At 34.7% G+C, this 11,204-nt stretch overlaps 1 protein-coding gene across 1 annotated transcript; it reads right to left on the bottom strand.

The window, feature by feature from the left end:
* Nucleotides 1-180: 180 nt before the first annotated feature.
* LOC106667640 (trypsin-1-like) lies at nucleotides 181-6,661 on the bottom strand. The gene is made up of 7 exons (XM_014395716.2): nucleotides 6,129-6,661; nucleotides 5,956-6,076; nucleotides 5,789-5,899; nucleotides 5,628-5,719; nucleotides 1,097-1,273; nucleotides 687-1,042; nucleotides 181-417 (listed from the first exon to the last, which is right to left on the bottom strand). The coding sequence occupies exons 1-7, from the start codon at nucleotides 6,184-6,186 to the stop codon at nucleotides 214-216; spliced, it is 1,119 nt and encodes a 372-aa protein (XP_014251202.1). The 5' UTR covers nucleotides 6,187-6,661; the 3' UTR covers nucleotides 181-213.
* Nucleotides 6,662-11,204: the final 4,543 nt, after the last annotated feature.

Here is an 11,204-nt window from a genome sequence, read left to right as displayed (position 1 = left end):
TCTTTTTCTTTGTATGAAAATATTATTCTACTAAACATCATCTGTTTTTGGAAGGATAGTTTGGAAGTGAATATGAATCATTTTTTTATTGTTTTACATCAATCATTTAAATCAACCATAGAATAATTTAATTAAGAAGAATGAAATTAATTTAGTTCTTCAACAAACAAAACAGCAATGTAAAAGAATATTTTTATATTTTTATTTGGAAATTTAATGATCAACATTTGAAATAGCTGATATGTCCCGGTTGTTTCGGGCGTAAACGATATCACGAATCCAGCTGCTGAAGCAGGCCACTTCAGTGTAAACCCCTGGGTAGCGAGGTCTGGCACACCCAACACCCCAACTCACTACACCACAAAGATAGTAATATCCATCGGCTCGTTTGCATGCTAATGGACCTCCTGAATCCCCCTGCAAAAGATCACAGTTTATCATTGTCAATAAAAAGAACTCTGGTATTTAACTAAATTTGTAAACATATATATGGAGTAAGCGCAAATGTTTTTCTGTATGTATGTTCTCAAATGTTCTGTATGTTTTTCTCCAATCACTATGGCTAGAGATCTGCAAGGACCCAACATACTTACAGATGGGTTTTTAAAAAACTGACACCCATAATTTAAATACCACCATTAGGAGGGAAACTCATATTTTTAAATAATAAACACTAATCTACCCACCTGGCATGAATCATATCCGCCTTGTTCCCATCCACTGCAAATCTGGCATTGTTGTACAAAGTTACTATAGCCAGCATTGGTGTAGAGTTGCTTACAATCTTTTTTCTTTACCATAGGTAATGTCACCCTCTGAAGTAGTTGAGGTAGCTCTCCACTTTCTGATAGTCGTCCCCACCCTGTTACAGTTGCATACCCAGTACAAAAATTATGGTATGGCCGTGGAACACATAGTGGTGCAGTCCAGACTCCATCTAGATGAAGAGCATCGACTTGCAAGAGGGCGATGTCATTGGAAAAGTTACCCTTCCTGTACCCTTTTGTCACAACCCTTTTGACATCCACTCTCTGCTCGTGTCCTAGAAAAATATCCATTAACTCCTGAAGTTAGTTTACAAACACAAAAATCGAACCTTCGACTTTGTAGAGGTCATAGTCACCAGCAACAACAGAGAGCGATGAGGAAGGGATACCATCGACACAATGAGCTGCAGTTACAACCCAGTGCTTACTAATTATTGTACCACCGCATATGTGTCGGGCCGACCACCCTGTCAACAACTGGAGGGAGACCTGCCATGGAAATTCACCTGGAAATGTTTATAAGAGATCCTATTCCCAAATATTTGACTGATAAAAAAATAATAAATTTGTGTGTGCGTGTGTGTGCAATTTTGTTTTCATAGAACAATGCTTTCTGCTTTTGATGCTGTTTAGTTAAAGAATTTCCATTTTTCAAAAAAGTGCAAAAAATGTAACATCTAATGTACATCCATTAAAAACGTATAAAAATGTTTGATTCGTAAAAAGTCTAATACTTGTGTTTTTTGCTCAATGAATAATAATGAATAATTGTCAACTTACTAATTAACTCTTTTTTTCTCAAAGAAAAAAATATACCTATACTGACATGAATAACACTGCAGTTGGATTGTAATGCAAGCAATAAACACTTCTGCGACGCAAACAATGTGCTCTGGGAAATAGGAAGTGTGTATTTTTATCATGATAATACCTGACACAATGAGGTATATCAAAGAAAAAGTAATTTACCAAATAGGACTCACATCACAGAACTATTTGTTTTGCTTCCTTAAAATTATTAAGTGCAAATTATTACATTAAAAAAAGTTCATTTAAAATAAATAGAGATGAACATATTTATAAGAAAGAAATGCCTTTTAAAGGAGTTGATATGCAACCTGACAAAAAATGGCAGGAAAAGTCTATATGTCAGATTTTTATACAATACTGAATATTGTTAATAAATAAATTTTGTTTATTTTTTATTGAATTGGACTTGTTTGCAGCTTTGAAATTCATAATAAATGTGTACATTTTTTTTCCACTTCATATTAGCCACAATACTCTTCATAATTCCATAGACATCCAAAACATGCACATAGCTTTTGTTACATAAACATCTGACAAACATTCACTTTAAACTGGCAAACCGGAGTCACCATAATCCAACAACCAAATTACAATTTTTCCTCTAGTGTTTTTATTAATATTTCCTTAATCTTAATTATCTGACGTCCATTGGATAAATAAACCCCTCTAATAGTTAGTTTTTAAAACATCAAAATCTTTTTAAAAAAAGTTTAAGAAATTTAGCACGAACATATTAATATTGTGCACTTTACAAAATGTTCGAGGTCATTTGATAAAACGAACTATTAAATTTATCACTACAGATAAAAGTAGTAAAACTCTAATTCAATAACTACAGAAACTACAATTATACCACCGATCATTTATTAAAAGGAAAAAATATTTTAAACTGGGCCGTCGATGGCCGCAACGATTTTAAAATTCAGCAACCCTTTCTGTAAACCACGGGGTGTAATATGACCGTGAACCCTAATTTAAAAAAACACGATTTAAACATCAAATGAAGTGTAAAGTAAAGTAACAATTTATTCACTTTAGAGAGCTTTCTCTATTGATTTTGAAATGATGATTACCACCCGGTGAATAAAACTGCGGCAAAGTGGACAGAATGGCTTGAGCGAGAGATAGAGCGCACATTAGTAAGATTTCAACGCCACACTTGGGACTTAAAGCAGTTAGTTAGTGCTGGAATTTCACATCGAAGGCTTGACGAAAGAATTTGCAAGCTGTCGAAAAGGTCTTGAAGAAGAAGAAAGCAAATTTAGTTGCTAATGCCAACCTGTCACTGTTATGTAATGTCACTGTTAGAGTCCTTGGAAATGTTGGGACTGAATCGCTCTTCAAGAAAATTTGAGATCGCCTGTAAAAAAAACACTTAAATATGTCAATCGGTAGACCACATTTAAGATTGTTTTGCCCTGATGATGACCTTAAAATAAGTCGAAAGCTTGGCATTAGCAACTAATTTGCTTTCTTCTTCTTCAAGACCATACCATGATCCAGAGTGTTTGTTTCTCAATGCAGAGAAGTTGCTGACATGACTCTGGTTAATCCGTACTCGCCCGCTCCATTTGTTTGTATCAAATTTATCTTATGCGCAACAATACCAGCCCTAAGTCGTTTCTCTGGATACGTCCAAGACGTGGATATTTCAATGCCAAGAATACACCGAAATAATTCGGGTGAGGAAAATTAAATTTCACCGTTTTGTCTATTCCAGCTTGTATTTTTCGTCGCTGACTCCATACTAAATTTTAGAGTTTGACTCAGTTATCAGTTTTTTTAACATTTATTTGTAGCTAATACAGATATGCACATATTAGAAATGTGATCACAATACGTTTTTCTTTTCACACGGTCACAACATAACACTAATGCCAGAATTGCATTCGGAGGACACATGCTATGAGAAGCCAGCCAATGCAGGCACTCAATGTGAGGGAATGGGGACAAGGAGGTCTCGAGGCCATCGTCGATTAAGGTGGGTTCTCGGTAAGAATGTGTGGAGAGGACAAGACACGTTGGTATTGAAATCGGGAACGGATCAGTTCGTTGAGAAAAGGAACGTTGAGGTCTTTGGGGATAGTGAGGTTAGTGACGCAGTAAGGAGCTTTGACGATTTGTCTGAGAACTTTGGCTTGGAAGGTCTGGGTGCGATGGATGCTGGATGGCTTGACAGAAACCCCTCCTTATGTCCAAAGTGGTCGCAGTAAAGTCATGTATAAGTGTGTGGTGATTAGTGACCGTCTATGATTATTCGGAAATCGTGAGATGCGGTCTGGTGTGCCGTAGGTTTCAGAAAAACATTTTCTTTATCGTGCGACGTTTCGATCACTCAGCTCAGTAACAGTCTAAAGTGGAGTAGAATGCCGTAAACCTCATGGTTTTATTTCGTTCCGTTCACAAATCACGATTTTTTTTTCTCACAAAAACACGTTTCTTTACATAAAATCTGTATTTTCTCCTCTATAACGTAAATTATCCTAACTTTTAACCCCACTTTTAGATTTAACACCGAATTTCCCTTCATGAAATTTGTGTAATAATAATTTTGGATCAACTTATTTAAATCGTAGCTACCTCACGTTACAATTTAAAAAAATGTCAAATCAACTGAAAAGTTCAACATTTATAAGCGTTCCAACGCTCTATTCGAAACCCCGATTATTTTGATTTTTGAAGGGCAATTTCAGTTGGAAGTTGGGAAAACGTGGTCCGGCCGGGGCGTATCCTGGAATTTAAATTATGGGCCAAGAGTTGATCGGGTTTTTAATCCTTAAGAAGAATTTGTTTCTTTACTAATAAATTATTTCAGAATGTATTTTCTAATTATTAATTTACATGCCCATTATTCTAATTCCTAAAGCTCAAACCTGCCAACCACATATCCTCCTGAGACCCAGACCCAGCTGCCTTCTTCCTTCAATGTACAAAATCCTCGAAAGACAAGGTTTCAGAGTTGTCGACACTGTCTTCTCTGCTCTTGAGAACAAAGAGTATTGCTTGGGTGAGTTCCAAGACATAGCTTCTGAAAGGGTCTGGCGCCCGGGCTTGCTTTACAAATGCTTCCTCCCATTCCTAATTATTTTATCCAGAAATCCTACCTAAATGACCGCTGCCCTAAAGTAAGGAATGACAAACGAGTTTTCGGAAATCCAGACCGATAAAAGTCGGCGTTCCATAAGGGAGCATTCTTGGTCCCTTCCTTTATATCATCTATACTGCTGACACCCCAATACCCTCATCACAACCTATGTGGACAATACCGCTATTTTGTTCTCTACCTCGAATCCTAAACCAATATTTAAGAACACCTTGAGCTTATCGAATACTGGTACAAAAAGTGGAGGACAAGAATGAATGTAGGAAAATGTACTCAGTGTACGTTCATGTTGGAAAAAACGCCCTCCACTTTACATCAATAGCAAAGAGAGACCGACTTCGGCTCAAGTACCTAAGACTATTCCTAGACCGCAAATTGACGTCGAATCCTCACACAAGGCTTAAAATATAACAAGTTAACTGAAGACTTAGACAACTACAAAGACTCCTAGACCCGAAATCCGACTTTACCGTCAAGACTCAACTAACCTTATACAAGACCTAAACAATACAACAATACGATACGCAAGGATGGCACAATTACGCAGAAAACAAACACTTTGAGCCCTGAAGATGATCTCAATCATGACTATGACTGTATGACTCCCGAAACCGTAACAAGTGTAAGGCGGTCGACCAGACTTAAAGACGAGGTCCATATGGAAGACACAGCTCAACCTAAGACAAGAAGTGGCAGCTCTCGATAGAAGTAGTTTGCCCGATCAGCAGCTTAACCCCAAGAATAAACCAATAAACCAACAGTCATTCTCTTACAAGTTTTACACAAAAAAAACTGTTATGCATAACTATGCCAAATATCATGGAATAAATATTTTAGTTATTGTCGTTACATAAATACATTTTATTTTCAGGAACAGACGAAAGTTTTAATAATGAAACATTTGGGAATTAATGGTAGTAATTAAAAAACTAAAAATTTTGGCATACCTGGTTCAGCATTGATCCCGCCGACTATTCTGATGTCGTCCTTTGATGGGTTGCTCCGGCGGGTGCCGCATGTCACCTCGTATCCGATTGGGCTGGCGATCAACGGAAAACATTAACTACTGCCAAATTTAATTTGTGATTTAAAGAGATGTTTGACTTGCCTGTCGGGTTTACGTTCTGGACGGGGTCGGACTGGCCTCGGGGCTGTGGACGGCTGCCATTGGAAATGGAAATGGTCCAAGCCGTTGTCAGGCCCAGGAGACGGTTGTGTCCTGCAAAACTGGACCGTTAAAATATGAATTTCGAGATGAATTGAAATGAAACGTACAGCGTGGGAAGCGGGGCGAAGACGAATCCGAAGTCGAGAGTCGACAAGTTCGAAACGGAATAGTACTTAAAAGGCTCGGCTTCAAAGTGTCCGGGTGGATAGCGGACGATAGATTCGTTTTCTGAAAAACTCTCAGTTGACAATGTTTCTCAAAAAAATATTTTTTTCATTACCTTGCTTCGACTTTACTATCAGTACGCAAGCGATAGTCAAGAAGAAATTTCGCACCATATTTACTCCTGCGAGATCGTTCCTCTAATGACCGCCGTCGCTAATTCGAACATAATCACTCCTGGACGTTTATGACATTTATCACGAAAAACAGAAAAGGGTCATTATTCAATGTCGAATTACAATTGAACAACATTTGTAGTATCATTATTATTGCCAAATACGAAAGTTAGTATTAAGGTATACGTAAATGACGCGATATCATTTAGCGAGTTCTAGATAAATAAGCTAATTCGATCTTTCTGCTTGATTTGTTAATTTATCAGCAGTTTGACAGATTGTCTTTTAGGACTGATTCTCGTCTTTTCGTGTCTTTTAGTTAAGGGAATTCTTCCATTTTTAGCAGATGCTCGTGTGTGGCATCTTGTGTGCATCCTGTTTGTAGCTCGTCGTATCTGAACATATCCGGATGAGAGCGAAATGGCGTCTTTTCAAAGATGCTCTTTGTCAACAGTAAATTCAAAGAAGTCTATGTCGGTGATGGTCTCTCAATTATCGAAGTTTATTCTTTATATTTTTGCGATCCTCTTTCTATGTCCTCATCCTCCCATTTTAATTTAACACGATTTTTTGGAGATAAAGACATCCTTTGAAGTCAAAATGCAGAATTTGCTGTTGGTTGTGAATTTTTGAATTGGTGAATTGATTTCGTGCAAAATGTACCCACTAGCAATGGTTTGGCATATGCGGTCGTTCGTTCTCTCTCCCATTTTGGGATTAATTAATAGTTTTCATTTATAAGTTTTTATATAAAATCAAGTCATAATACACCTAATACACTTCCTACAAGTCGTATGAAGACAATTAAACTGAAATCACTCCAAACAAAAGATCAACCCAAACACCAAGTTTTTGGGGTTAGTATGATGGACGAGCAGCTTTTGTCCATATAGAAAAGAAAAGCTGTATTGGGTCATCATTTTGAGCAATTCCCCAAGATGAGAAAAACTTGGCCAAGTAGCATGCATGATAACACAGACTGGTATCCAGAGAGTGGCAAACAAGGAAATATCCAACATCTAAAAGTCTGGGGAAGACACATAGCTGGGCTTTTATCCCATTTCACTTGGAGTCATGGGGATTTATCATTTAAAATTTTGTCTATTATATTTGATCTCACCTCTACAAATGGATTTCCTGGACTATTTTTGTTTCTTTTATGAAGTAAAGATTTATTTCTAGGGGTAAGTATCAAGGTTTACATAATTGAAGAATGGTTTTTAAAAAGATAGTTCCTACTCACAGTAAGTTGTTTTGCAACAATCGGATTTCAAGCTTTTAGCTCATCATCAGGTTGTAGAACTCCTTCAACCTGATGATGAGCTAAAAGCTCGAAATCTGGATCGTTGCAAAACAACTTACTGTGAGTAGGAACTATCTTTTTAAAAAAGGAATGAACATCGCACTCACTCCATCATTCATCATTTCAATTGACGAATGGTTTCCTTGTAAAGGAGTTTTATTTAAAATATGAAATTTTAAGACCAATTTGTCTTATTTAAATTTTTTGGTTTATGTTAGAAAACATTTCTATGTCCTTTTTCGATAAAAAAAGAAAATACATTACTTATTTACATTTATTTGGACGTTTTTGGGATTTTCCCCCTTCATCAGCATCCTATATTGTATTAAATTTATACTTTATTATTATCCATATTATTATTTAAAAGATATGACCATTTTGCATTTGTCGACAAGCTGCATGGCCAGGATGGAATGCAAAAAAACATCCAAATAAATGTAAATAAGTAATCTTTCAATTAATTGGTCAAGCAGACCACGAAACTAGGGAAATAAATAAGTAATGTATTTATTTTTTTACTAAAAAACTGCATGGAAACATAAACATTTTCTAACATAAACCAAAAAATTTAAATAAGACAAAAGTCTTACAAATTCCATATTTTAAGTAAAACGCCTTTATAAGGAAACCATTCTTCAATTATGTAGATCTTGATACTCATCCCTAGGAATAAATCTTTACTTCATATAAGAAACAAAAATATTCCAGGAAATATATGATAGGGCAGTTGCATATGATATGCTCTGTTGTCTCTTCTAGTCATCATTCATCACATGTTGTAGTAATTGTTTAAGTGATATTTTATTGCAGTATGTTCTGTAAATATACAAGTTTTTAATTCCTTTCTTTCTGTTCAGTACAATTTCCTGTTTATCTCATTGGATTGTTTTTGGAAGTAGTCTTTTTGTTTGCCCCATATATGATTTATGATCTTAGAATGATTAGTGTACTTTAGTTAACCAAGAATCTAATTCTGTTCAATTTGCTATAGTTTAAGCCAAAAAAATGGATTTGTGGCTGAGTTGTTCCAAGGCTCCCTTTAGCAAGTAAATCTGCTGTGTCTTACAAGTGGATGACCAGATTGGTGTGTCACGAATTTAGACCAAACTTTTTTTGGTGATTCTACACTCCAAAATATTGGACATGTATTTCCCACTTCTTGTGAATAGGCCCCGGTTTTGCATAAAAAAATTCAGAGAGTTAAAATTTTAAGTTTTTTAAATATTTTTTTATTTCTCCAGTTTACTTGCTCAAATCAACTTATGAATATATCTTTTTACAGTGTTTTTTATATAGATCGCAATAAAAATATAGTAAAAGCTATCAATGTTGATCAATAACTAAAAAATTTTTAAAAATCAAATATCTTTCAAGTAAACTAGGTCTTTTGTGTGTGTATGTGTGTGTGTGTGTGAAAAACTAATATGAAATTTTGTTTTATTACCTCTAGAAACCCCTAAATAAATTTTTTTAAAATTTAAATTTATTGATTTTTTGACCCCTAAAGTTTTTCCTACTGCATTCTTAGTGCACACTTATATATATTATTTTTATCAAAAGCTAGTGGACTGATTTTCATGGTTCATAATTTGTTTTAACAAAATTGTCAAGTGCATTTTACAACTGTATCAAACATTAAAATCTGACTATTATTTCCATTAAAAAATTTAAAAAAAGGTTAATTTCTGACAATTTTGGCTTTTTTCTTATAGAAATATTTTATATATTTAATGGTACATACATCCTCTTCATTTTCAAATGGTCTGTTAGACATTACAATCATTTTAAAAAATATCCGTTTCAATCAGATATTTTACAATAAAATGACTGCTCAAAAATCAGAAAAATTTTATGGGTCAAAAAATCGATAAATTTAAATTCAAACAAAAATTTATATTAAAGGGTCTCTAGGGATGCTAAATTGAAATTTTATATCAGTTAAAAAAAAAAGAAAAAGAAAGAAAAAACCTAGTTTGCTTGAAAAATATTTGGATTTGAGAAATATGTTGGTTATTGATCAACTTTGATAGCTTTTACGATATTTTTTATTGCAATCTACATAAAAAAGCTGTAAAATTATATATTCACATAGTTGATTTGAGCAAAAGAACGGTGTAATGAAACACACCAAATAAATGGAAAATTTCAACTTTCAATATTTTTTGGCAAAACTAGGGCCTATTCACAAGAAGTGGTGGATACTTGTCCAATATTTTGGAGTGTAGAATCGCCAAAAAGTTTGGTCCAAATCCATGACACACCAACCTGGTCATCCCTGTGATAACCTGAAAATCCCTGGTAGCCAACATAGTGCTAGACTATTTGTAGATCCCAGTGTTTTAGAACAATTAAGCAGTTATAGACAAGTTTTGGGTTAATCTCGTAGTCATGGAAAGCTTTTAGAGCTACCTTACTGACTGAAAGTATTATTATTATTGAGACATTTGATATTGATATTTTGATTATTGAATATGCACACATTTCTATGGCTAGTAGATCGGCTTAAAAGTTGGTTGTAGTGGGGCTGAGGATCAATGTGTGATATGGTTCTTATATCTTTGAGCTACAGACTTATCTTCATTTAGCTCCATGTTTAATAGTTATATCAAATGGCTTTTCAAACTTTCAAAATTGGCTCAACACCCTTGGAAAAAAAAGCAGAACAGTATAAAGCATAAAGTAAATTAAATGCAGTTTACACTAAAAGTTATTAATCAAATCATATAAAAAAAAAACTTATTAAATGCAACAGAGACTTACCTGAATAGCGTTGAGGAGGGCTATGGGCTCTCCTCATTCTGCAAAAGTGGTCACACACTTTTTTTGATGTGCAGAATATGATTATTATTATCATCATTACAATTGACTAGGCATTGAGATGAAGTTATGGGAATTGAAGTGTGCAGTATAGTTGGATTTCCCCCCATTTTTTTGGGACTAAATTGATTTTTCTAATTTCATGTTTGTCTCAATTAAAGTTCAATTGAAACAAAAGAAAAAAAATATCTATTAGTAAAACAAAAATTATGTACCTTCTAACCGTTCTAAGTTAATTTGGTGATATGTAAAGTACGTGATGTTTTATTTCTGGAACAACGATTCCATTAAAATTCATATTTCATTCTTTACAAGCAGACAGTATGGAACCAAGATTCGGCTACTGGGGCAATAGTAAAATATTAATACTAACATGCTCACTAACCTGACTGCCAGCAGAGAGAGTTGATTTACCAGTTGTAAATCCCTCCTGGGAAAATAACAAATTAAATTAAAATCAGAGAATATTAGTCGAGGTACATATAACATAGATGTAATATAAATAAAATTTACCCTCTGAAGGCAACAATCCTCGCCTTAGAACAGTAACTATGAAGCAGCTAACTCTACACACTGTTCAACACTCGCGAAACAACTTAACGCACAGTTTAAAAAGCACTTTGTGAAAATTAAAGAAAAAGATGTAAAATTGGCTCAACACCCTTGGAAAAAGAAAGCAGAACTGTATAAAGCATATAGTAAATTAAATGCAGTTTACACCAAAGTTATTAATCAGATCATATAGAAAAAAAATTGTATTAAATGCAACAGTGACTTACCTGAATTGATGTACAAACTTTGAAAGTTAAAGTGTTTCCCTGTTCAGGACTTCAACGATGTCGATGTGTGCATCCCACCATAACATCTCACTACACAGGAGGCCGAGGAACCGCACCGT

This window comes from Cimex lectularius, unplaced genomic scaffold, assembly GCF_000648675.2.
Source record: "Cimex lectularius strain Harlan isolate CLEC.00 unplaced genomic scaffold, Clec_2.1 scaffold202, whole genome shotgun sequence".
In the NCBI taxonomy this organism is placed as follows: Eukaryota; Metazoa; Arthropoda; class Insecta; order Hemiptera; family Cimicidae; genus Cimex; species Cimex lectularius.
The sequence above is the reverse complement of the archived record's forward strand: the minus strand, read 5'-3'. Positions and strand labels throughout refer to the sequence as shown.

Excerpts from the sequence above, each read along its gene's own strand:
- LOC106667640 (XM_014395716.2), bottom strand. The coding sequence starts at position 6,186 with ATGGTGCGAAATTTCTTCTTGACTATCGCTTGCGTACTGATAGTAAAG. Across the intron at positions 6,077-6,128 it reads GATAGTAAAGTCGAAGCAAG|AAAACGAATCTATCGTCCGC; the intron begins GTAATGAAAAAA and ends AGAGTTTTTCAG. Across the intron at positions 5,900-5,955 it reads TTCGCCCCGCTTCCCACGCT|GACACAACCGTCTCCTGGGC; the intron begins GTACGTTTCATT and ends CCAGTTTTGCAG.